General features: G+C 34.1%; 2 protein-coding genes across 3 annotated transcripts; both read left to right on the forward strand.

The window, feature by feature from the left end:
• Positions 1 to 600: 600 nt before the first annotated feature.
• On the forward strand, positions 601 to 16968 carry LOC120272152 (BRAP2 RING ZnF UBP domain-containing protein 1-like). Its single transcript, XM_039278911.1, has 12 exons — positions 601 to 865; positions 942 to 1054; positions 1145 to 1253; positions 1332 to 1446; positions 7723 to 7814; positions 13711 to 13817; positions 14689 to 14926; positions 15038 to 15091; positions 15309 to 15452; positions 15590 to 15654; positions 16398 to 16452; positions 16540 to 16968. Exons 1-12 carry the CDS (start codon positions 647 to 649, stop codon positions 16696 to 16698), a joined length of 1470 nt encoding a protein of 489 aa, XP_039134845.1. The 5' UTR covers positions 601 to 646; the 3' UTR covers positions 16699 to 16968.
• Positions 16969 to 18313: 1345 nt separating this feature from the next.
• LOC120271927 lies at positions 18314 to 27299 on the forward strand. 2 transcript variants are annotated; one of them, XM_039278609.1, is made up of 6 exons: positions 18314 to 18647; positions 18732 to 18786; positions 24629 to 26350; positions 26453 to 26657; positions 26750 to 26918; positions 27032 to 27299. In XM_039278609.1, the coding sequence occupies exons 3-4, from the start codon at positions 25327 to 25329 to the stop codon at positions 26509 to 26511; spliced, it is 1083 nt and encodes a 360-aa protein (XP_039134543.1). In that variant the 5' UTR covers positions 18314 to 18647; positions 18732 to 18786; positions 24629 to 25326; the 3' UTR covers positions 26512 to 26657; positions 26750 to 26918; positions 27032 to 27299. The 2 variants fall into 2 exon arrangements, with proteins under 2 accessions (XP_039134543.1, XP_039134542.1); XM_039278608.1 differs by lacking the exons at positions 18314 to 18647; positions 18732 to 18786 and adding an exon at positions 19827 to 23361.
• Positions 27300 to 27788: the final 489 nt, after the last annotated feature.

Below are 27788 nucleotides of genomic sequence, written 5' to 3' on the forward strand. Positions count from 1 at the left end.
CAAAAATCCTAATGGCAATGAAAGTAATGACTAAAAATCCTAATGTTACAAAATGAGTTCAACATCTAGATAGATCAAAATGACACCAAATACAACATGGTAGAGATTAAAATTTTTTATTAAGAGTTTGAAGAATCCAATACTTCTCTTAGGGCAAGAATCCAATACTAAAAACCAATATTTTTTCAACATTATTATACTCCCGGATCCTTTTTACTTGTTTCATTAGAGTTTTTTTGGGGTCTTTTTTACTTGTCTATTTAGAAAATTCATAAAGCATTAAATATTGTTTTTCAAATTTACATGTACTTCTACATTTTCCAATAAATCATATTCAAATACGTATTTTATTAAATTTTATTTTCAAAAAGAGTAATCTTAGAAAGGTAATATAATTTTTTATAAAATTTAGATTTGCAACTAACTTTAACTTTCTCAATCCTAGTTAAAAGGACAAGTAAAAAGAGCCCGCGGGAGTATAAGATAAAATAAAATGGTAGCTTTCATTTAAAATTATCATATATAAATGTGCGAATTATTTTACCTAGATCATGATTTTTAACACCTTGTTGAATTATTCTTTGGTGTGTCTCCATTATCAAGTGACTTGAGAATTCTTGATCGTGAGCAGGTACAACGAGCAAGCATGTTTAGACTCCGGGTCCACTCCGTCGACCATCTCCATCTAGCAGAGAATGCCGGTGGGGCCACTACTAGCAATCAATCACCGCCACCATTCCCCCAGAACCCTAACCCTAGAATCCAAGTCCGGCGTGGCGTCATCCATCTCTACCATCCCACCCGCTCCCCCTCCGCTTCCTCCTCGTCCTCCCTTTGCCATCCACCCCTCGAGTCGCTCCTTCCTGTATCTCCGTCTCCCATCTCTATCCTCTTTTTTATTATGCTCTTATTTCAATTTCTCATTCTCAATCTCTTCTCAGAGCCAGCGGAGCACGCTCCTCTTCGCCCTTGCCGTCCCTACCTGCGTCTCCATTGACGACTTCCTACGATTCTGCCACCCTTACAACCCCGCCTGCGAAATTCTTATTATCAGGTATTATTTATAGATTCCAAGATCTCTCTCTGTCTCCTTTTGTTTCTTTTTGTTTTTGGTTTTTGATTGGTGAATGATGGGGTTTTACAGGAACGATGCGATGGAGGATTTGTACAGTGTGGTGGTTAGGTTTGATGAGCAAGAGAGCGCGGATAGGTTCTATTGTGATCTTAATGGTTGGCGTCTCTCGGATACAGAGGTTTAATGTAGATGTGAATTATTGTGTTGCTTTCGCTTTTTTCTTGCTTTTATATGGCTAATTTGATTGTCAATGCAGCCAGAGGTCTGCCACATCTTGTTTCTAGACTTCGTGGAGTTCACAGAGTACACTGAGATTGCGAGTACTCCTCCCATTGGGTTCACCGAGTTGCCCACTTGCCCTACTTGCCTCGGTGAGAGTTGTCCACTTGCCTTGCTTTTTTGACAATTTAAATTTGTTAATTATATGTTGTAGTTGTTTAATTTTGGAAGTTTGATGAAAACTCAGATGCTGGTCTTGCTTTTAGTTAATGAAATTAAGGTTTATGTTATACAATTGATTTCATATGTGTACAGCACTTCCTCTTGTTTTGCTTGATTTGTAATTTCCATTACCTTGAAGTAGGAATGCTTCTGTTTGTATACAAGTTCATTGATTCTATGCCTTGAAATAATAACATTTTAATTTTTTCATGTCACACTTTGGAAATATGTTGCGTATAGACATGGGTTTGACATTTTAAATTGTTGAAGGTTGAGCTTTATCTTTTTTAGCAACAGATGTTTTAGTGTTTGCCTCAACATTGGCGGGGAGATTATTTTAGTTGAATGCCTATGTAAGTCTATGATTGTTGGAAGTTTTCTTTTTTGAGTAATGGAAGCAGTGTGGATTTGTTTCTTGCCCTAGGAGAAGTATTGGATTCTTCAAACCCTTAATAAAAAATTTTAATCTCTACCATATTGTATTTGGTGTCATTTTGATATGTCTAGATGTTTAGTTGAATTCATTTGAGCTGTGAGAAGATAGTTTCACATGATTTTGTAACATTAGGATTTTTTGTCATTACTTTCATTGACAAATCAAAATGCGAAAGTAGGTTCTAATAACAATTTGTCTAAACCATGTTTATTATAAAGCTGGCCTCTTATACCTCGAGCAGTGTATGAAGGCCACTAATATTAACACTTGTCTTGTATTCTATATAACAAAAACCTCACGAAAATTTTACTTCTTGATTTCTTTAAAAATAATTGTTAAATGATTTTTTGTAAATTTTTTACCATTTTATATATGTTTTAGGCTAGTTGTATAATTGTATGCTAACTTTGCAGAACATAAAAGTATGATTTAATCCATAAAAGTTAAATTTGAAAACTTGTCCAAAATACATAAATCTTATCAATGTGAATCGGATTGTAATTTATTCACTGAATCTAGTAGTTGTTCTATTCAATGATTTTTCGTGGTTATTTATGTTGACGCTATGATGAATTCATACACCAGTTAAATACAATTTGTGATGATTATGATTTGAGGACGCCATTGAACTATATGAATGGAAAGGACAAAATTGTGACAACTTTTTGAACCAGAACTCGCAAATATATATAGACATGGAACCATCAATTAATCCTAATTATCAAGGGAAACTAGATATAGAAATAGGCTATAGGACTTGCCTAGGTGATTATAAAACAAGAAACAAGGAGAAAATCTAAATTTAATTCCTAATAATCCTGGAGTGTTAAAGAAGGATCTTTGACTATCACGCATATTATCTGGCAAGCTGGAGAATAATGGCAGTCATTTCCGGCTTGCACATTAATTCATTGAAGTTTGGCTTTGGAAGACCTTTTGCCTTTTGTTAATAACTCTGCTAGTCGATTTTGAGATGGCATATACTCCATAACAACTTGTTCCTTGAATTGGATTGGTAGCTATACTTAATGCTGGTGTACTGTTGCCGTGCGGCTTCATAGGCATTATGCCTATCTTCTTTTGGTCATCCATTGCTCATTTCAACAAAATAAACTCATATATGGGTTGAGCAAGAGCTCTCAATTCTGCTTGAACACTGCTTTTTCCATCAACTGTTTACTTCTTAGTTTTCCATGTGGCCAAATTTCTCTAGTGTTCTATATAGTAATTTGAAGTGTATCTTCTATCATCTATTGGGTTTGCCCAGTCAACATCTGTAATATTTCAATTTTTCGATTCCCTTTCTTCTTGAACAATGGTTCTCTGCTTGGTGTAGTCTTTAGGTATCTTAAAATTACATAGATTGCCTTAAAAGATGTTCTTTACTATATGAGTGTGTAAATTGACTCACTCTTAGTATTGAGAAAGCTATATGTGGCCTTGCATAAGGAAAATAATTAGCCTTCCAACTAGGTGCTGATATCTCCCCTTGTCTATTGGGCTCCCATTATCGAGTAATTCTGTATTTAGCATTTAACAATAAAGGATTGTCCATATGCTTACAATCTAACAAACTTATCTCCATTAAGCAAGTTAAATGCGAGATAAACTTTCCCTTTTTGCTTATTGTAACCTCCATTTCCAATAACAATTGGAGATAGCCTAGATCGTTGACATCAAACAGCTGTTTCAAGGTTTCTTTCAGTATTCTAATTGCTTCTTGGCTGTCACCTGTGATAAGATATTATCAACATCAATTAACAAAACAATTTTCTTCCCATATGGTAGATAATTAACAAAGTATGATCATATTTACCTTTAGTGTAGGCTGTGTAGCCATACATTTCTATGGTTTTTGTTGATTTGTCAAAGCAGGTTCTAGATGCTGTCTTAGTCCATATAGAAATTTCTTGTCTTTTCTCATAAGAATCTCTAAGCCCTGGGGCAAGTCCATATACATCTCTTAGTCAACCATTGACGAATGTATTTTTAACATCCATTTGGTGAAACGCCTAATTATTGTTGGTGGCTAATGACAACAGAAGCTTTAATAGTGTTTAGCTCTGGAACAAGTGTAAAAGTTTTTCTTCCTAGAGTCTAAGTAAAACTTTTTTTTTTTTTTGGGCGAAAAAACAAGCTTTGTACTGATCAATTGAGCCTTCATACTTGTAATGTGTTGTAAACATCAATTCACAGGCCATAGTTTTCTTCTCCTGTGGTAATTTAATTGCATCTTAAGTTATTTACTTTTTTAAACCTTGCATTTCTTCCATGACTGCATTTCTCAATTCTAGCTTCTGAAGAGCTTCTTGTATGATTTGGGTGTTTGGACTTCATCTACATGCTGCAATGATGTTTTGTAGGCTAAAGATCACTTATCATGCAACACATGGTTAGATATTAGGTGTTAAGCACAGCATCTTACCCTTTTCCTGATGGTTATAGGAACGTCAATATCACTTTTTCCATCACCTTTTTGAACACCATTCAGAAAGTCATCATCAATGACAATGTTCTGTTAAATATCAAAGGTATCAATGTGTGATGTTTGTCTTTCCTTTTCCTCATCCTTCCTCTATGAATAAACTTGAATGTTTTGTTGTGGTCTTACCTCATCTCCTGTATCTTGAGATGACGAAATGGTTAAAGACCATTTTTCATCAGAAGCATCGAGTATTAGAGGCTGTTTGGAAGTGAGAAAGAAATATCCCAACTTTGTTCTTTATTTGTAATTTCCCTTGGAATAGCATAGTTGGATTGATATCATTGAGACTACAAAAACAAGACATTATGCCACATAAAAGTTTGCCTTGTTTAAGGGGAATGATGTTTATAGCTTTTTTGGTTTGGAGAATATTCTACGAAAATGCATTAGACGGTTACGAGTTCAAGCTCATCTTGAGTTGGTGCTGAATTACACACAAAACACACACAACACAACATCTAAAGTTATATGGTCCACAAAAAAAATATTTATTAGGTAAAAGCTTGAAGATATTGCAACGGAGTTTGTGTTGTACGACCTTTAGTGGAAGTCTGTTAATCAAATAGTTTTAAGACTGCATCATACCTAAAATGTTTCGGGACATTTGATTGAATCATGGCAAACTGAGCCACTTCCCAAAATTGATGATTCTTGCCTTCAATAACTCTGTTGTAGAGTGTAAACTTAAGAATTTTGGTGGAAACTACCATTGTTATGAAGACAGGAACCGAGGAGTGTGTTAATGTACTCCCGACCATTGTTAGTACATATTAACTGAATAGATTATTCGAAATGAATGTTGGACAAGATGATGGAATCGTTTAAAGAAAGATGCAGCTTCAGATTTCGCTTTTAGAAGATAAACCTAACGTAAGGCATGTGTGATCATCAATAAAAGTGAGAATCCATTTTGAGCCAGTTACATTTGCCCCTTGAGGTGGACCCCAGATGTCGAGCTCAATGCAAAGAATGTTGACAACACATGCTTCTGTAATAGCTTCTTGTCTGTTTACCAAGAATTCAAGATTTACATAATAGAGAATGGAAATCTTTATTAAGAGAAGGAAACAAAGTTTGACAATAAACAAATAGAGGATGCCCAAGTTGTTTATGCCATTGCTAAATATCTCGAGTATTTGTGGTGAAATTGCTTGCTGGAGCCCTTGGTAGGTCTTGTATCAGCCAAAGAATACAGGCCATCACACATCTTAGCACCATCCATTCATCTTCCCTGTGTGCAAATCAGGAGTTTAGCAATGCAATTTGATTCCATGATCAGCGTTTTAATAAAAATTAAATTGCAGGATAATTTTGGGCTATGAAGCACGAACACTCTGGGGAGCTTGGCGTATCTGTGTCGTACCTGTGTCTGACGCACGGATACATGTGTCCGACACGAACACATCATGGACATCACCAAACACTCATGCACTTTTTGAATGATTTTTCTAAATTACCTATGTATATTATCTAATTACTTCCCAATACACAAGATCACCAAATTAATCTATAAGTAAATATATGACATATTACATGAAAAGTATATAAATTTATTTAATAAATATTTTATATAAATCCATACTGTTTTTATTACTCGTGTCCTATTGTACCCGTGTCCTTAACTTTTAGAAATTATTGTGTTGCCGGATATGTGTCGTGTCGTATCGTGTCACTGTGCTTGTGTCTGTGCTCTTTAGATTTTGGGGCATGGAGCATTATCATATTTGACAGTTTCATGTAACCTTTCCAACTACCACAGAGAGAACCATCAGCTATTTGCAATGTACCAGAACAGGGAGCATCATATGAAGAAAACAATTCTTTATTCCCTGTCATATGAACTGATGCCTTAGAATCAGTTATCCACATAATTGATACCTTTTTAAGAAAACGAACCACTTGCCATGGGGTTTTGTGAAGCAGGATTCTTGCTTGCAATTGGGATAAAAATTTCTGAATTTGATCGAGTTGTTCCAGATCCAGTAAAGCTGGAAAAGACTTCTCCACCGTACACGCTTGATAGGCATGGTTAATATCATTCTTAGGCTTTCGCCTCTAGTCAACATGGTTACCATGAAGGTTCTAGCATGTATTCCATGTATGATAAAATTTTTGTTAGTAATCGCACTGTGGATAGCATTTTTTATCCAGGCACGTCCTGATAAGAATTATTAAATTTATTATCAGCCAGTGCTGCTGGTGGTTATCCCATACCCATTGTTTCTCCAATATTCTGGCTAAGCATATCACTTGTCCTAGATTCTGCCTTGTGCACTTTAGAGAATGCATCAAGTAAAGAAGACAATGGTGAGACGAATTAATATGCCCTTAACCTCACCAAGATCTTTGTTTATGCCTCATAAGGACTCAAACACACAATCTTTTTCAAGCAGATCCACCATTCAATTGCTAATTAGTTATTTGTAATATAAGCTGCTGAGCTTGGTGGAAGTTAATGAATGAAACAGTCTTGACCATTGTCTAAGAAAACATATTCTTCACCATTGTTGGCTTAGATCTGAACTCTTTGATGGCATTGGGACATAGAAGAACAACATCCTCTGACACCTTATTGACTTAAAACGCACAAATGTATATACATACATACATACATACATATTTGTATCTATGCAATAGACATCAAAGCTTCAATCAATCCCTAGTATCAAGGGAAATCACAATAAGGATAAGAACAAAACAAGAAAAAACAAGAAAAATCTAATTTTGATTCCTAATAATTCTTGATAGTTCAAGAATATCAGGCACAAACTATTTTGAAGAATCATTATATTCGTAGTGTCTTTAAGAACTACTTTTTATTATTTTAGTGATAACCAGTTCTTTCAATTATTTTAGTCTTTCTTTAAATAACTATAAACAGTATCAAACATGTTTTATACTTGTACCTATAATGCCAATAATCTAATTGCAGTTTAATTTTTAATAAAGATTGTCTAGCCAGAATATGGTACATTTGTTCATGTATTCAACTACTTGAGCTTCTTCCTAAGACTTATGTTCTGAAATTCTCTTCAGTAATCCTTTTCTGCTTAGTGAAGATTAAAATTTCCAATTATTCCTATTTATGCCTTATACCTCGTTAACTTTATTGTTTAGTATGTTTATGCCTTAGCAGTTGTGCCATATCCTTTTGACTTATTTGAGAATTGGTACTTTATAAAGTATGAATATCCCCTTTGGCTTGCATGACAATATATGTTTGCTTTCTTGCATCTCTTACTGGGAGTATGCCTTTTTAATTCTTTTTTACATTTTGGTGTTCAGAAAAATTGGATCAAGATATAAGTGGGATTGTTGCAACTACTTTTGACCAATTCTTTCCAAGCACTTCAAAGTGGTTTAATTCCTCTTGTCCTGTGAGTAGATTTCTTCCAAATCAAAACAATTTTGCAAGTTCATTGTTTTGTGTCTTTGATCACCAAATTATGATCACTGAGGATATTTCTATTATTACTGCTGCTGCTTGGCTAATTACATTATTTGATTTTGTATGAATCACTGAATTAAGACTCAAGGTAGTCATATTTCAGCATCAGTATATTTAGTATCTAACTCCATTAATTAGAATAGTAACTAAGCACAAACCATTAATCATGCACCTGCTCCCATTGGGAAAGTCTAATATTTTGAGTGACAATGTTGAACTAGAAGATGAAGCAATCAGAGGATTATCTTATTTAAGCAAGAACCTTGTGAAAATAAAATAATTTTATGCAAACAAAGTTTAAATGAAAACTTGTTTATGATTAACCAATCTGTCCTTTGCACAAGGCCTTGTTCAAGTTGTACCCTGTACATGTTATCCTTCTAAGACTTAGTGTTATTATGCAAACAAAGTTTAAATGAAAACTTGTTTATGATTAACCGATCTGTCCTTTGCACAAGGCCTTGTTCAAGTTGTACCCTGTACATGTTATCCTTCTAAGACTTAGTGTTATTAATAATTTTCATAGAACAAGACAACAGAGCTTTCTTTCAAAATCCATAGCAGTTAATAAGCACATGTTGTGTAGTGATGGAATTTTGTAAAAGCGGCATGTATAAAGCAACAAGAGTTCTATTGTTGCGACTTAATTACTAAAGAACATCAAATCTAAATTTTGTTAAAATGTTATTATAATAATCACTGACAAGAGCTTTCATCATGAGCATTTTTAATAGGTTTTATAGTATTAACGAATTCCACATTTTCATGATTAAGGCATCCTAAAAAAAAATCCCTGAAGTGTTGACTACTTTAATCATCTCCATAAGACTTTATGAAGCAACATTGTTGCAGTAATTTGTTTTGTTTGGGTTAAACTCATATCTCGGCACAGATCTCAAATCTTTCATTTTTTTTTTTCCAAATCTTAGAACTTGGAATTGCATTCTTAAATTATCAGTAAGCATATTTAAAAATTTCATGATAAGTAGATCTTGGACATGCTTGGATCATTGGTAAATGTGATATTAACATTATCATTATTTGGTTAAATAATTGTCTCCAAAAAGGAATGGGAAGCTTAGAATCAGCATAAATTTGGGACCACACATGAAGAATAATCTGTTTAGGATGGAGGCCAACTCGTAAAGCTTGAAAACTTAAAAAATTAGCATGTCGTGATTGTTTTCTAGGACAGAATAGGGGTTTGTGTGACTGTCTAGAGGTAAGTGAGATTGAAGGCCTGCCTGTACTGAATAGGGATGCTGGATGCTGGGTAGTGGTAGATGAGCAGCTTGATGAACTTAAATGCTGGAAGGCTAAACACTCATAGCAGGTGGCTAGTCTCTCACTAACATGAATGGCATATGCACAAATAGCTTTGATTACTAGTTCACCTAAGAATTGAGACAATATCTCCCTTGTGTAGGAGATACCTGCAGCGTACGAAGGGGACTATTAATGTGGGCAGCCTAACCACTTACTCTAGGAACTAAATTGCAAGATCTGCAAACATTGATGGGAAAATTATTTCAGGATAGTACTGCTGACTATGTCAATTATGTGTAATTGTTGGGCAAATACCTCTAGAGAATATATGCTAGTTGTGTCAGTTTTCCTTTGCCCTGGAAGTATTGCTTCTTGAAGATGATTGAAGGCAATGAGGCTGTTCCTGCCTGAAAGGATATTGGAAAGCCTTTTAATTATGGATGCCCAATATGCATAAAATAATGTTTATATAATATAAAATGAGTAATTATTAATGAAAATATTACATTACTTTAAAGTATTGAAAATTGTTTGTATGTATAGTGTGCGAAGGGAAAAAAACCCAAATACTGTTAAAAAATGGAGATAAATCTAGTTGTCCATGTGTTCAAATAAAAATAAAAAACTCACTCATGTTAATGGTTGGTAGCCATTATTCTTGATTTTGAATCCAACCTTGTGTGTAATTAGAGCCACCCATGTGTTGTTTTTATCTAAAATCTTTACCTATAAAAGGGAAAGATCTTTGGATGATGAAGTGTGTCTAAGTTCATAAGTGCTCTTATGAACAAGTAGGAGAAATCAAGAGAGAGAGTGTGGTAGTTCTTGAGTAAAGTTTTGTAAAATCTTTTGAGTATTCTTAGAAGTGTGACACACCAAAGAAAGGGTGTGTAAAGTGTAATTTTGTACTCTTGAATAATTCTTCATAGTGGGTAATGCAACGATAGCAAGAAACAAGAGTAGCCCATTTAAGGATGAACTTGTATAAATTATGGTGTCCTGTTTTTCTTTACTCTACCCTCTTATTTTATTTTATATCGTTCGTGTTAAGTGGAATTTAGGTCACATAACCCTACAAATTCCTAACAAATACACAATATGATTAGACCCTCGGACATGTCGTGTGATCTAGACATGATAAGTTGGATTTAATTATTTGCTCATCTAATGGGGAAGATTAAACGCCCAAAGGTGGCAAAGCTCATTAGCTTATCTAACAAAGAAACGGAATCTCTAATGATGGTGGAAACTTACTTTGGCCAACTAATGGAGGGTAAGAAGTTTTCTAGAGGTGGTGAAGCCTGTTTGATCATCTAACAGAGAGAATCTCCTAAAGGTTGTAAAACCTACCAAGCTATCTAATGTGGAAGATTGAATCATCAAAGGTAGGAAACTAAGTTAGCAGAGAGGTTATAGTTGGTGGGGTAGGAAACTAAGTCAGCAAAGAGGTTATAGGAAGAGGGGTAGGCAACTAAGTCAGCAGGGAGGTTATAGTAAGCAGGGATGGTCGATGACGAAGAAGAGGGAAGATTAGAGAACACATTGTAGAATTCCACCATGATAGGTCTTGAAACCTTTTCTTCATCAACTCCACTTCCCTCTTAAGAATAGTTTGAGCTTTCTTGCCTAACTTGGGCTAAAGGCTCGGATTGACATTGGTACACGCTATTCCTCTTGTAGGGAACTAGCAAATGAGGGTTGTGCAGAAACGAGAATCGATCTAGTGTGCGGTCGAGAAAAGAAGTGACTTGTTCGAGGAGATGTGACTAGCGTCTATGTATTTTTTTAAATGTTCTTTTCCTTAATCCGTTTATTGAGATCTGTATTCATCTTGAGAGAGATGAAATTTTGCAACAACAATTTGTGCTATCTGTTGGACCTTGAGGTTAGAGAAAACGTACATGATCAAAAAGATCCGATTCAGAAAACGAGTAGCACAGGCTTGTTTTTGTCTTGATGAGAAGGTTCATCAGGATCACTTTAAGAAACCCTCTCCCAAGGTGATCTAATGGTTGAGATAGCTCCATTAAACTATTTTGCTTTTGATATAAGAAATTCTTGATGCCTTAGTGCCAATGGATGGACTTCTATATGTCTTTGATTGAGACTTATGATGGCACCTCGGGCACCATTGATCATTTAGAGGTTCTAGACTTAAGTGTTCTAGACTTCTAGGAAGTGTTTTGCTTGACTTTATGTAATGCTTTGTTTGCCTTTTTGCTTTGCTTTGCTTTGTTCAATTTAAATTATTCCAAAAAATATAAATATATATATATTAGTTATTTATTAACAAGAGCTTTACTTCCCTTGGGCATGTGCCTTTCGTGGTGCCTCTCGCCTCAAGCAATAAAAAGTCTTAGCACTTTAATGATGCCTAGCGCTTTTAATTACACTGAATAGAGGCAGGTCGTGTAAAATGACGGGGAGTTTTTGGAGTTTTATGTGATCGCATAATACCTCTTAAATTGAAATGTAAGTTTTATAAAACAATAGGTAGGATGGGTGCTTAAGAAGTAATATACCCAAAGGATGGGCGTGGTTGAGATGAGAATTTTGAGATGGATGTCAAGTTTTACTAGGAAGGACCGATTGGAAAAAAAATTATCCGAAATATATTGGGAGTGGTACCTTGTATAGACAAGTTAAGAGAATCAATTAACATGGTATGAATATGTCCTTACGATCGGTAGATATCGCCATAAGAAAGATGGAAGCTTTTAAGGTGGAGTGTCGTAGATAAGAAAGAGGTAGGCGTAAAATCTGTTCAGCAAAAACTTTATGAAATGATATATTTGAGCTCAATCTATTTAGTCTTTTGGCTCTAGGTATATTAACATGGAAGGGAAGGATTTGTATAGCCAACCCCAAATAGCCAAAAACTAACAGCTTCTTATTGTTATACTATATTAAAAAGAGCACCAACAACATGTCTCTAGATTCATTGTTCACTGAGTCTTTTAGGATTGCAAACAAAAAATCAATCTTAGAGAAATCAGCTACAAAACCATGCTGTGCACGGTGGATTAATGCGTTAAGGACAACGTAACTGGTAATAATTTCAAGATACCTACAAATTTGTATAATGTATTTGGTTTATTGGGAAAAAAATTATTAATACAATTTGTGGGGTTTTATTATGGTTAATATTTCCACGTAAAATTATTGCACAGTTTTTCCGCTAGCAAAACATGGAAGAACACAAAAGTTTTCTCTTTCGATAGTCTAATATTTGAGGTATTTGATCTGGGACAGGGGTATTTGTACTCGCATTTTTGTTAAAGATGTATTTTTATATTTATAATTGTATATATTATAATGATCTCTTAGTTAGTGTAGTCTCTCTGCAAGAATAAAATGACATGAAAGAATGATTTGGAAAGTTTCGGCCTGATTTCTTGGCAATCCATGTATGGCTTCTTGATGTTCATATCCATTTGTATGGCATTGAAAATAAATGCAAGTTAGGAATTCATGTTACAGCCCTACTTAAAATTCTCATTTATATAAAAAATCTTTTCTTATATTATTTATTTATTTTGTCCTTATTTGTCTGATGCGTGTATTGATGGAACTCTCTTGCCTAAGTTCTAGCAATTAGTAAACAATTTAGCTTGGTGATTAATGAATAAGTTTTATGGTCCTTGAGATAGCTTTGACATAATAAATCTGATATATTTGAAAGGCATTTATGATTTTACTATCTCAGGTTGATTCATTTGTTCCAGCAAGTCATACTGTTTTTGGCTTGTGCTGTATGTGATGTGTTGATTGCAGAGTAAGCTTGATGGTACTTGAAACAGTATTCAATAAAAAAAAAGATACTTGGAACTTAAAAGAATATTATTCGATTTTTGTCAAAAGTAGTATTAGTTTAACTATGTTTTATTAACTGTATCTTCGACAGTGCAAAGAGGGGAAAAAGTAAAAAATTAGGCTCAAAGAAAAGGCTATATTAATGTTTGTTGTTCATCTGGTTCTGATTTTTTCTTGAAGTTGAACCTGACACTGAACCAAGCTCCTGTTTATTTCGCAGATTGTAGTTGGATCCAAACCAATAAAAAATAATAAATAAAATAAAGCCAAAATGACTCATATTAGCTGTGTTGCGTTTTTTCAGTATATCAAATTAATTTGGCCAAGTGTCCACCCCTACTTAGAGATGCCAATCAAGCATTTCATTTTTTGAAACAAGTGTAGGTTTTTCTTCCAGATCGATAAATGAAGTCATGAGCATGTTTCAGTAAGTCTGGGTCTTGGTTTAGAATTTTTTATGAATATAGACTTGGTATTTGTTTATTTATGTGGGGCATATTTCCATTTTGTTTTGTATGTGATTTTGACCTGATGTAATGTTTTGTATAGTATACTATGATTGTTTCCATTTCACAATCCAAAAGTATGGTTTCCCCAAAGACTTACAGATGATACTTATTTTTAATTTCCTGTGAAATGGTTCCATAAGAAAATGAAGTCATAAAGGAATTGTTTGTATGCAACATATTATCTTGTCAAATTCTATATTGTTTGATGCTGATATAATTTAATTCCTTTCTTTGAAGGTTTGCCAATTCCTTCAGGAGCATGCCCAAAAGGCTACATGCTCAACTTGTCACACATCTGAACACCTTTGGGTCTGTCTGATATGTGGCTTCGTTGGATGTGGAAGGTAGTATGAGTGATATTCATGGTACTGTAGCTAAGTTACTACTTCATATTACATGTAGCTTTTCTATATTCCTGTTATTGGCCATATGTTTAGATGGAACTAACACAGACCCATAATGAAAGGACTCTTGTTTTTCTTCCTTGTCCACTTAGCTGAAAGATTGTTCATAGGTGTTACAGATTCTTAGGCATTACTTTAGGTGCTTAATTATAGTATTTAATTGTAGGGACTGTTTGATTGTACGATTTCAAATTGAGTAGGCTTGATTATCGGAATTCAAAAACTTTCCTAATATAGACCTATGTTATTATGTATATATGTGTCAACCGTTCTTCAGGAAAATGTACGAAAAATTCTTTCCTTTCCACAAATTAACAATGTGAAAGGGATTGTCTTATATTTTAGGAGGCATATGTAGATAGATAAAAAAGTAAGACAGATGAACAAGCATTTTCTTTCTCTCTATCAGTAATATTCTCATGTTTCTGCATTCTATTCTAGGTGACATAGTCATTACCTTTTGTTTGTACCTTTAGATTGCAACAATGTAATTATCATAGAGATAGATGCTTCTTCACGAGAATAAGTTTATGAGCATGTTGGGTAACGGCATGCTCTCAGTAGTTGTAAATGGTTGAGTGGTACTAGACATTTGATTGATGGATTCAACAAAATGAAATATGAAGTCATTGCGCAAGAGCATTAGTGTGACTGAAAGCACGTAAAGCTTGGTTTCAGTTGAGTGCTTGTTTGTGTTAATACCCACATATGTACGCATGCATCCTACCATCTACTAGGAAACCTTTTGCAGAATGTAAATAATGCTGACCCTTTTGTTCAGATTTACATCTCCAAAATTTGGCTTGTGTAGGTACAAAGAAGGTCATGCTAGAGACCACTGGGGGGATACTCACCATTGCTATGCCCTTGATCCACATGCACAGCGAATTTGGGATTATGTTGGTGATACCTATGTTCACCGTCTTAATCAGTCCAGAAGTGACGATAAATTTCAGTCCAACTGCAGGTTCAGTATTGACAACTGTGCAAGTGAATGCCGTGATGATTCCTGCTTCAGTAGAGTTCTATATGTCAGCCAAGTTGAAGCAGTAAAAAATACCTTCTTCTTCCTAATTAAAACTAATATGTATAGAGATTCCATCTTTGATTTTGTCAATTGCTTTCTGGTATTATATTGACTTTATGAAAATTGACAACAGTTAAAGGATGAATACAACCGTCTGCTTGCAAATACTCTTGATGAGCAGAAACAGGTATCTCATTGTTTATTAAAATATTTGTTCCTAAATTATTTGTGGGAAAACATTATACCTGCAGAATCACTGAAAATCATGTATGTACCCATAAAAGTTAAATTTGCATGTATGTCCTACAAATTGGCATCATTTGCATATATAACCCTACCTATCCCTCCCAAAGATCTCTTCTATATCATTCTCTTTACACTATTTCTGCATGAAATTTTAACAGCATTACGAGGCTCTACTTTTAAAGATTGAAGAAGACAAGGAGAAAAATATTTCTGAAGCAGTGGAAACTGCTTTGAGTTTGAGACTGCAGGACATCCTACTTAAACTTGAAAATAGCATCGAGGAAAGGAAGATTGCTGCAGATGTAAGGTTACTCCTTCCAAGTGTTTCAGGACTGGATTCGTTATTCTTTCTTGCAGAAGCCTGTGTAGTACAGTTTTTAGTTATATCCACAGTTATCATTATCAGATCCTGTATGATAACTTTTTTTTTTGGGTCTAGACTAATGAGGAGCTTATGAAGAATCAGAGTTTTTTGCGTGAGAAGATGAAGGAAATTGAGGAGAGGTATGGTTCACATAGAGCACTAGTATAATTTTCTCATGAATGTATGTATCAATGTCAGGTGAAAAATGCTGGCTTCTAATGGATGTAGGAATTAGTCTCTTTTGTTTTGCAATGTCCCTATAAAATGCAAGCTTAAATATCATAACCACATATATGGATAATCATCATGACTAGTAGCATTAATAGAAGATTAGTGGATACAACTTCATCTTTAGAAGGATAGAATTGATTGGGCTGATCCAGGGCTTCAAATGAAATGTCCAACATCCTTTAATGTATATTCAGTTCTTTTGGCATGCTGAATCTTAATAAAGCAAGTATGCTCCGCATGAGTAATAGTAATAGCAGGGTTGTATTACTGTTTGCATGATGCATACTGCCAAGTTTTATGAGGACAATAGATTTTCTCAAATTATTCTTGTCAATATTATCTCACTGATACTGTGTTTGGATTGAGGGAATGGGGAAAGCAAAATAGAGTGGAAAAGATGGGAAGGAAAGGCAAGCAAATCTTTGTTATGTCCATATTTCCTTGATCCAAACAGTCTGTAAGCTAGAATATGCTTAAGTTTGCAGTTCAAAATTACTAAATGTGATACATACACATGATTGTTCAATTTAGAAATTAGTCTATATAGTTTCATTTTAGTAGAAAATTCTCTCTTGATGTGAATGTTCCAGTGTTGTACTGCAATCACCTGTATTACTAGACACTATCGCAATTTGATGTGCTCATCTTGCAGGCAGAAAGCTGCAGCAAAATTGAAGGATGAGAAGATACATGAACTGGAAGAAGAGGCAAGTGTTATTATCTCCCCGTTCAATTATGATATGATAGTTGAACAACTATGTCGATTTGCTGCTAATTATCTGTTGGATTTACAGATTAGAGATTTCACTGTTTTCATAGAAGCCCAAAAAGTTCTAGATAATGTTGGAGGCTCCAACGGTATCAAAGGGGGGACAGTGCTACCTGTTACCGCCCCTCAACCTTCTGCTGGCCGATCAAGACGACCTACTAAGCTGAACCGAAAGCGAACTTAGGCTTACGAACCAGGATGCATTCTTTCAAAGTTGCATTTTGTGTTTGGTGGTTGTAAATACTACCAAGATAGCGCGGTCACAACTAGAATATATAACCCTTGGATAACATTTGTATCAACTCTATTCACCAAACTAGGAGCCTTTTACTACACACTACCAGCTCCTGTTTCAAACCAGATCCTCATTGCAATTTATGCTTTTCTTTCAGAAACATTTGTGGTCTTAGACAACAAACTAATTACATTAGTGATAACAGTCTCAGGTGATTCATGTTATCTCACCAACTTAGGTGCACATCAAAGAATAGTTTCGGTTAGTGTACGTATTTGTATATAATGTTTATTAATTCAGTGGATATATTTCATATAAAAATAAAAAATGGATGCATTTAGTTTAAAAATATTTATTTTGATCATTATTAATTAATTTAATTATATAGTTTTTGAAAATAGAGAGTTAGCAATAGAGAGCTTTGCTATGTCTATTATCTACGTGTTTGTGTGTCCTCTACTGTATGGTTTGCAATAGCAATCCAAATTGCCTATCCATCAAGTTATTTATTAATGCGAACTCAAAAGACAACACCTTTTAAAACGCGACACTTTTGAGCTCTCAGAAAACTATGAAGTTAGGTTTTAGAGGAACCTTGATCCAATAATTATAGTGAATTATGAACCAAAGGTATAGAGAAATCTCGATGTAGTTATTAAAAAAATTAAAATCCAGATTATAAGATGATTTTGACACCACAAGCAATTAACTTGAAACGTTGAACGAGTTCTTTGTTGAATCAAAATGGAAAAACTATCACAATTTCATTGATGATCATATGTGCCTCTCTACGACAACACATATAAACTACATTAAAAAAACAATATGTTAGATAATATTTCAGAAGTGAGGATATTTGAGAATGATATTCGAACAAAATAGGAAACCTTTAAAATAAAAAACACCAGGTTCAAAAAGGTTGCATCAAGTGGTCGGTGGTCATTGATGTCGACTTTATTCAAATAGTTGGTGATATCGAGTATGCCTTTCCAGGTGTTCTATTTTTGTGTAGAGCAAATCAGATAAATCTTGAGACCATTCAGATGTGGTTTGGTTGTGGAGTTCATCTAGACAATTGCAATGTTGAAATAGAAGCGAATCCATTATAAATATATATTTTAGCTATATATTTATTATAATTGCACTCTTAATAAATATACTTGAGAAAAAAATTGAAGTACAAAGAAAACTTAATTTTTATAAAATAAATTTCAATAAAAATTGTGGGCTAGCCCAACGGTAACTAAGTTGTAATTGAGAGGTTTCAAGTTCGAATATCTTGTATTACAATTCATATTTAGAGTCCCCTCTCATTCTCCTCTCCACGATTGCATAGTACTCGCCTGTCTTTTGCTTTGCATACAGGTAAGAATATCAATCTTCCTCATATGATGGATAAACTTTACTGGGGGTATACATGTAATTTTAGGTTTACATTATATAATTATATATAAAGAGAGTATATTTATAATATAATTTTTTAAAAAGGATATAAGCGAAAAAAGCCTTTCCATGTGCTTAAGATGCGTGAAGATATGTGTTTTGGATTGATCTCATCGTAGCCGTTCAATGTTAGGGTTAAATATATCTCGATTGTTTCCTTGTTCTTCGAGCGTGGTTCCTGGCGGGAGGTGGAACGCAGCTCAACGTTGGCGATCAGGGCTGCACTTCTCCGGTGGTTCCTGGCGCCCTTCTCTCATTCTGCCCCAACTCTCGATCAATCTCCATCTCGATCCCTCAACTGGGACGCCTTCCACTCCTCCCCATCCAGAAATTGCGAGGAACGGCTGCGTTGTTGAATCTAAGGCCTTCGAAACACCTGAACCGCTTCGCATGGAATCCTAACTCCGGCCACAAGAAGAATGAGATTATATTCCCTTTTCTCCCTTTCCCTCTCCGTGAAATCTTCGTTTTCATCTCGATCCTTATCTTTTGTTGTTTTTTGTTGTTGATTTGATGAATAATCTAATGAAAATTCACAGGAAATTGGGGGTCGACTTCGGCCTTACTCCCTACTGCGAGGATCAGATCGCGCAAGTATGTCCATTCCATCTTTTCCTTGATTTTTTAGATTTTTGTTAGGTTTTTGGTGCTCTGTTTGATATGTTTGGTGTGCTAAGTATATAAAGTAGAAGCCTTTAGTGGAGCCTGCTAAATGGTTTGTACTGTCCTGTCCTTCTTGAAAAATTATTATTTTTAGTTTATTTTGTGTTGATGGGTTTGGGTGATTGTTATTTGGAAGTGGTTGATCTCATATGTATACCACACTTCCTCTTGTTTTGCTTGATTTGTAATTTTCTTTACCTTGAAGTAGGAATGTTTTTTTATTGTATGCAAGTTCATTGATTCTATGCCTTGAAATAATAACATTTTAATTTTTCCATGTTACACTTCGAACATATGTTCCGTATAGACATGGGTTAGACATTTCAAATTGTTGAAGGTTGAGCTTTTATCTCTTTCACCAACAGATGTTTTAGTGTTTGCCTCAACATTGGCGGGGAGATTTATTTTTGTTGAATGCTTATGTAAGTCTATGATTGTGAGAAGTTTTCTTTTTTGAGTAATGGAAGCAGTGTGGATTTGTTTCTTGCCCTAGGAGAAGTATTGGATTCTTCAAACTCTTAATAAAAAGTTTTAATCTCTACCATGTTGTATTTGGTGTCATTTTGATCTATCTAGATGTTGAACTCATTTGAGCTGTGAGAAGATAGTTTCACATGATTTTGTAACATTAGGATTTTTGGTGATTGCTTTCATTGACACTTCAAAATGCGAAAGTAGGTTCTAATAACACCTTGTCTAAACCATGTTTATTATAAAAGCTGGGCTCTTATACCTGGAGCAGTGTATGAAGGCCACTAGTGAAGAGCCAAATATTGACACTTGTATTTTATATAACAAAAATCTTATGAAAAATTGATTTCTTGATGTCTTTAGAAATAATTGTTAAAAGATTTTTTATAGGTTTTTTTTACCATTTTATGTGTTTTAGTCTAGTTGTATAATTGTATTATAATTTTGCAGAACATAAAAGGGTTAAAAGTAAATAATCTATTTTTTTCTTTTGTGCCTCCTTGTCAGTTGTCGCTTTGGAATTTGAAGTTTTTTTTCGTAAGATATGGTTTAATCCATAAAAGTTAAATTTGAAAACCTTGTCCAAAATACATGAATCTTATCAATGTGAATCTAGTAGTTTTTATATTCAATGTTTTTGTTGTTATTAAGGTTGACGCTATGATGAATTCATACACTAGTTAAACATAATTTGTGAGAATTATGATTTGAGGAAGCCAATGAACTATACGAATGGAAAATACAAACTTCTGACACCTTTTTGAACAAGAACTCGCAAACATATATAGGCATGGAACCATCAATTAATCCTTAGTATCAAGGTAAACTAGATAAAGAAATAGGCTATAAGGCTTACCTAGGTGTTTATAAAACAAGAAATAAGAAGAAAATCCAAATTTGATTTCTAATAATCCTGAGTTTTAAAGAATGATTCTTGACTGTCACGCATATTCTCTGGTAAATTGGAGAATAAATGGCAGTCATTACCAGCTTGCACATTAATTCATAATTCATTGAAGCTTGGCTTTGGAAGACCTTTTGTTAATAAACCTGCTAGTTGATTTTGTGATGGCGTATACTACATAACAACTTGTTCCTTTAACTGGATTGGTAGCTATACTCAATTCTGCCGTATTGTTGCAGTGCAGCTTCATAGGCATTATGCCTATCATTTTTTGGTCTTCCATTACTTATGTCAACAATATCAACTCATATATCCCTTGAGCAAAAGCTCTCAATTCTGCTTGAACACTGCTTTTTCCAACAACTGTTTGCTTTTTACTTTTCCATGTGGCCAAATATCTCTATTGTTTTATATAGTAAGGTGAAGTGAATCTTCTATCATCTATTGGGCTTGCCTAGTCAACATCTGTAATGTTTCAATTTTTTTATACCTTTTCTTCTTGAACCGCATCAACAACGTAATGGAAATCTAAATCCTGTTTAGTCTAAGAATGCCCAGGAATTTAGAGGAAAAACAAAGAACACATAAATTTTATTTTAATTCAAAGCTGCTTTCATAGCCCGAAAGCTTACAAATAAATAGACCAACAAGAAAACACTAAAAGATGAATAAATCAAAACATTTTCAAAAATAGAAAATTCTCAATTGACATCATAGAATTAAAATTCAAAATCAAACATAGCGATTACCAAAAGCGACGTCTCAATCAGAGATTTATAGCCCACGATATGGATGGAGAAAATCTTTCCATAAATGGCAAAGTTGCTGTTTTTGAGGCCCATGTGATGGAATTTGGCCGAATAAGGGTGTGACTCGAGCTAATGACTTGTGTTTGTTGACCCGTTTTCTATCTAATGGGGTCCTCTGATCAACAAAATTAGCCATTTAGGAAAATTACGAAAATGGCCCCGCCTAGATCATCGCGTCCCACTTGTCCACGTAGGTGCAAGCTAGCTCATCAATCTGGTTTGCATCAGTGACCTTAAGTTTATATATAAGAAACAATAATACATCTGTACATATACATACATACACTAGTATACTTTTGTACATACATATGTCTAACAAACACAACATTTTAAACATTTCAATACCAAGACACAACAATTTCATTCATTTCATGCTGGCATACTACTCTGGCAGCCTTATGACAAGAAAACATGGTTACAAAATATGAAATTTCTTTAAACAATCTAACTGCATGTTTTGAATTATTTATATTTTTCTTGAATGTGAGCTCAGCCGGCAACTTAAGCTCAGTTAAAAATTGGATAAATCAACCTTGTGCAGAGCTCCTTAACTACATCTAAAGCTCATAAAACTAGTCTAATCTTCCCCTAGCACAAGCTGTGCTTGCTTAAGCTCAGCTTGTTTCTTGCCTTATTCATACATGACTAATACAGAAAGCATTTCTTTTCTGCAAGAAAAATTATAATGCTTACATAGTATAAAGCTATAGGTGTATTAACAATATTCCCTAAGATAAACCAAAAAGGAATGTTCATGACCTTGTGCATTAAGTAGAACTTTAATTTGATATCGATCAATAACTCAACATCCTATAATAGTGTTGACTTTGTAACAATTAAAGTTGAAAGTTAATCAAATCATAAACAGAGTATTGAAGAAATAGCCATCTGATGAAAAGGACTAGCGACAGTTTTGTAACAGATTTTTGAAACACATAAACTGCCTACAACTTTTCAGAAGAATTGGCATTGGTATCTATTGAAAGGCTAACCAACAACCTGGCAATACCACACATGATGATTAAATAGCAGTATCTTTTTTGATTAACAAATTCACCACTGCAATAGGCACAAGGCCTAAAATATATATATTAAAAAAATGCTTACCAAGTCACGATAATCACGATCACTCAAAAACTTGTAGCCACCTTGGATTTAGGTGATACTTTGTGGATCCACCCTGTAACATTCATAATGTAATAGTGGATAATTGCACAACCAAATAGACAGTTTCTAGGAGTCAAACCTCTGGCAAGTCACAAGATAGCTGTATAAGAAAGATATAAACCTGGGCTAGGAGAATATCAATAATAGATGACAAAAAGAAAGTTCATCTTTTATTGACTGGAAATTTAATCACAAGTTCAATTTTCCAAAACAATTCCAAAAATCTAGTAACTGTTCAAGGGAACTTTTTAAATTGTTATAGAAGTAACATGTGTTATTTGCTGATTTTCCCAATTTCTTATATTTTAATAATCAAATTTGTTGACACCTCCTAAATATTCTCTATATCTAAAGAAGCAATCAACGAGAAATATTAAGCAAGAATAGCAAATGCAAACATCTTCATACTCATTATGACAACTTTTGGCACTAGAAAGAGAAGCTCTAAGTAATTCATGGTCAGTAAATACATACTTGTTCAAGTAGGGAAGCAATACAAGCACCGGTATGAACAAGATGATGGTCACAGGTCCTCATGCCTCTCCTCGTGCTTCTCCTCCATGACCATCATCTTAGAGGGCTCGGTGAAATTCAGGGATAGGTAATTGGATTCAATGGATGCTACAACTACGCTATCGAGATCGGAGTGCTCATCCATTGGAGAAGTGAAATGAGAAGTAGAAGAGACGCTAACGAAATTGAAGGAGATGAGGAATAAATAAAAGAATAAATAAAAAAAATTGAGGCTTTCTTCGATAAATGGGAAAGGATAAAAGATATGTTCTTGACTAGGTAGTTAGAACCGGGTTGGACCGGAACCGGACCCTAGGCCGGTCCGGTTCCATACCCAAAACCGGCCCAGAATAAACCCGCTCATAGACCGGATGAACCGGCCAGGTTCATCCGGTTTTCACTTTTCACAAAGTTTTCAACTTTTCAATGTTTTCAACCCTAAAAAACTAAACGAATTGAAGAGCAAAGGACTCCTGTGACCGAGATCGACACCACCAACATCTCTCAGACTCTCCCTCCTATCAACGATCAAGGCATCATCGCATCAACCAGCAAAGCGGCAATCACCGGCAAAGCGGCAATTGCTCTAATTTTGTGAAGAAAGGCCCATCTCTCTCTCGCTCTGAAGACTTAAAGAAATAGGTATGATTGTTGAATCGTATGATACTAAGATGATAAGATCTTAACTTTCTTGTCCTCCGCCACCTTTGTCAGGGTTTGAATTATCATGCCTCTTTGAGATATTTAATACCATCTCTGTCTACATGCTTGAGGCTTCATGACTTCTTTTATAAATTTATACTCCAAATTATTTGTTAATGGCTGCCCAGTCAATGCTATATAGTATATATCAAGCTGTTTGACTATTTCTAGTGCTCAGTTAATTTGGTTCCAAAATTGAGAATCCCCTCTTCTCATGTGTTTGTTTCTATTATTGTTTAATTAGAAAGTCAATTCTTTTGCCTGTCTAACAAGGATGAAGAATCATGTAAGATAGCCAAATTTGCCTTGTTTACCAGTAGGCTTGTTATTCATTGAGACAGAATAAGAATAACTTATATATATATATACCCGTAGGTTTGTCTAGGAGGAAGTGAAAAATGAGAATCTCTATATAGACACTGAATTTATGTAATATAAAATGGTTGAATCCACAAGAAGTTTTGCGGCTGTTAATTCTGTTCTTTGCATCTTATTAATATGTGTTACTATTGTTTCACTGTGTGAACAGAAGTTGTTAGATTAGAGTTCTGAAGATTTTGCATTGATTGTTTATTCTATTATTAATATTTTTATTTTATTAGATCTTGAGGATTTGAATCTCCAGGACTGATTTGTTTTTGTTGTAGCTAATTGTGTTCATCCTTGAATCATTTTATACTCTACTTAATTCTTTGCTTAGTTAGACATAACAAACAAGTAATTCCCTGTTAATCAATTTATAAATATGCTTGATAATATTAATTATTAAGTAGTTAAATATAAGCCATAAATTTTGATCAGCTGTTGCTAATTATAAATCAGCGATTTGCTTAATATTAAGTAGTAACACATAGCATTCATTCATTCATTAATTTAAGAAACTTTGGAATTAAGATTAAAGTGTTAATAGTTTGAGAGAAGTTATAGACTCATAAATGCTGTTTAGATTCTTTAGAATTGCTAAATTAGTAGCATCACAAGTATTTTGAATTTTTACAGCAATTTTTTATTTATGTAAATTATCATAATTTACTATTTCATTGTTATTTAAAGGTTGTTATAACTTGTATTGATGTATTATACATTTATAATCTAATGAGTGGTTTAGATTCTAGAATCATTAGATTTTGTTTTTAAATCATTAATTACTAAATTATTTGTAGAACTATTGTTGATTATATTAAGCTATTAATTAATTTTTTTGTAGTCAATGGAGACAATAATGTGCAATCATCCGCCTCAAGTGGTAATGTTCGTTCTAAGACCGATCCGACATGGGAGCACTTCACTTTATCTATTAATGATAAAGGAACAAAGGTTTACCATTGCCTCTATTGTGGAAAAAAATATCAAGGTGGGGGAATTTATAGAATGAAAGAGCATTTAGCCGGGAAAAGTGGTAACATACTTCCTTGTGGGAAAGTCCCTCCTGATGTTCGTGAATGCATCAAAGAATATATCACTAACTCCACATCTTCCAAATCAAGAGGGAAGGAATTAGTTAAAGAAGCATATGAAGAAGTAGAAGAGGTTGAAGAACAAGAGATAAATCCTACCAATAATTTTGGAAAAAGGAAAGCAAAAGGTTCTTTAGGAAATTTTATAACATCAAAGCCAACTTCACTATCTCAACCAGGAATTAAGAGTGCAATGGCAAGCAAGCAAGCAATTCATAAGGCAAATATGGTATTTGCTAGGTGGTGTTTTGATGCTTGTATTCCTTTTAATGCTATGCGGTCACCTTATTTTCAACCAATGGTGGATGCTATTGGGAGTATTGGTGTGGGATATAAAGCTCCTTCTTATAATGACATGCGAGTTAATTTATTGTGGAATTGCAAGAAAGAATGTCAGTTGCTTATTGATAGCTACAGAAGCCAATAGGCTAATTGTGGATGCACAATTATGAGAGATGGTTGGACGGATCAAAGGCAAAGAACTTTGATTAATTTTTTGGTGTATTGTCCTACAGGAATATCTTTTGTGAAATCTGTTGACGCCTCAGATATTTTAAAAGATGCCACCAATTTATGTAATTTATTCATGGAGATTATTGAATGGGTTGGACCGGATAATGTGGTTCATTTGGTGACTGATAATGCAAGCAATTATGTTGCGGCAGGAAGGTTAATACATGAAAAATATGATCATATATATTGGTCTCCTTGTGCTGTACATTGTCTGAATTTGATTTTGAAAGATATTGGAAAAAGAGATCATGTAGCGGAGCTTGTATCACGTGCTTCCAAGGTGACTATTTTTGTCTACAACCATATATACATACTATCTTGGTTGAGAAAAAGATCTGGATGGAAAGAGATTGTGCGTCCAGGAGTAACACGTTTTGCTACTACATTCATTACTTTGAAAAGTATCTATGATCATAAACATGATTTGCAAGCATTGGTGACAGATAAGTATTACACAAGCCATAAGTTATCTAAAAGTCCAGTGGGTAAAACAGTTACTTCTATTATCTTGGATGGCAAATTTTGGGAAGAATGTTTATTTATGGTGAAGATTGCAGCTCCCATCATTAGGCTTTTACGTGTTGTTGATGCGGATGAGAAACCTTCACTTGGTTATGTTTATGAAGGCATGATTAGGATTCGAAAAGCAATCATGGCCATCTTCAGAAACAAGTCTACAATGTATGGTCCCTATATTAAAATTATTGATGAGAGATGGGATAAGCATTTGCGGCGAAACCTTCATGCAGCTGCTTATTTTTTGAATCCCGCTTTTCTCTATGATAAAGAAGCATTTTGTGAAACTCCAGAAGTGATGCAAGGCTTTTTAGATTTACTTGAAAAGAGAAGTATATGCAGTGATAGTGAAAAGGCAATGAGGGAGATCAGATTTTATCGGGATCGATTAGGAAGTTTTAGTCGTGAATCAGCTCTTTCCTCTGCTAATAAAATACAACCTGGTGAGTAACAATAATAATTGATATATTTTATATTCTACTTTCATTTTTACTAATTGTGTGTGGTTCTAAATTTTTAACACTTTATTATGAAAATTATTTCAGATGAATGGTGGAGGCTATTTGGATATAGTACTCCTTTCTTGCAAAAAGTTGCTATTTGACTCCTTAGTCAAACATCATTTTCTTCAGGATGTGAGCGTAACTGGAGTGTTTTTGAGCGAATTCACACCAAAAAAAGAAATAGATTGGAGCATCAAAGGCTTAGTGATCTTGTATTTGTGAATTATAATCTTCGTTTGAAGTGCAGGTAATATGTAAATTTTATAAAGAGCATGGTGTTGAATTTTATTTTTAATGTTCCTTTAGTTCTTTCATCTTATATAATTTTCTTTGGTATAGGCTTCAATACAAAAAAGAAATTATGATCCGGTTGATTATGATTGCATTAACAAAACGGACTTTTGGATAGCTGAAGAAGAAGAAGAAGCAGAATTCGTAGATGGAGATATGGTTGAAGCAATATATGCAAAAGATGCTATTCCAACTTTGGATGAAAGCCACAATCAAGGTTAATGAATCAATGATAAGCTTTTAAGTTAATTACATGAAATTTTTGTTTTAACATGATGCAATTTCTTAACATTATTAACCTTCTCTATTTTTGGATTGTTTTGCCACTAGATGACGTGGATATGAATGAACTCAATGAAGAAGTGGATTTTGAGTTATTTGGTAATGCAAGCTATGATGATGCATTTGATCAACATGAGAACTTGGGGCAAAGAGATGATAATGAGGGTTGACTACACCATCAACCATGATTTGTGAATTTCGCTTAAGAATGAACTTTCTAGTGAATTTTTCTTATTCAATATGTTGTATGGATTTTATTTGAACGTGCTAAAAACTTTTGTGTGTGAGACTCTATGCATTTTTTTACCTTTCTTAATGGGTTTATTGCATAGTATGATTTAAATGCATCATTTGCTTAGGATTACCTATTTAGAGTATTTTATGGGTTTGATTTCAATGTTTGAAAAACTATATTAGTTCATTTTATTTAGCATGCCCAGGGTTTAAAATTTTTAATTTTATGTGTTTGATTTCCCCGTTTGAAAAAATTCATGAGATTTATTTTATTTAGTCATTCATATAAATTCGGTTTAAATGTTGTTAGTGTTGTGTTTTAATTATATGGAATCAAGAATTGTTTTGGTTGATAACTTGATATAATTGTGTATTTGATTTAAAAATTAATTCAATATTTAATGTATTTTTAAATTTTTATATTATATTTTTAGTTATTTATTAAATCTGGTTCGACCCGGTTCAACCGCGGTTGGACCTCTTGACCCTTGAACCTTGACCTTCTCCGGTTCAAAGGTCCGGTCCGGTTTTGACTACCTAAGTTCTTGATAACGCAATGAGAATTGTTGAA

This window comes from Dioscorea cayenensis, chromosome 11, assembly GCF_009730915.1.
Source record: "Dioscorea cayenensis subsp. rotundata cultivar TDr96_F1 chromosome 11, TDr96_F1_v2_PseudoChromosome.rev07_lg8_w22 25.fasta, whole genome shotgun sequence".
Taxonomy (NCBI): domain Eukaryota; kingdom Viridiplantae; phylum Streptophyta; class Magnoliopsida; order Dioscoreales; family Dioscoreaceae; genus Dioscorea; species Dioscorea cayenensis.

Excerpts from the sequence above, each read along its gene's own strand:
- LOC120272152 (XM_039278911.1), top strand. The coding sequence starts at position 647 with ATGTTTAGACTCCGGGTCCACTCCGTCGACCATCTCCATCTAGCAGAG. Across the intron at positions 1,055-1,144 it reads TGCGAAATTCTTATTATCAG|GAACGATGCGATGGAGGATT; the intron begins GTATTATTTATA and ends GGGGTTTTACAG. Across the intron at positions 7,815-13,710 it reads GGTTTAATTCCTCTTGTCCT|GTTTGCCAATTCCTTCAGGA; the intron begins GTGAGTAGATTT and ends CTTTCTTTGAAG.
- LOC120271927 (XM_039278609.1), top strand. The coding sequence starts at position 25,327 with ATGAGAGATGGTTGGACGGATCAAAGGCAAAGAACTTTGATTAATTTT. Across the intron at positions 26,351-26,452 it reads TGCTAATAAAATACAACCTG|ATGAATGGTGGAGGCTATTT; the intron begins GTGAGTAACAAT and ends AAATTATTTCAG.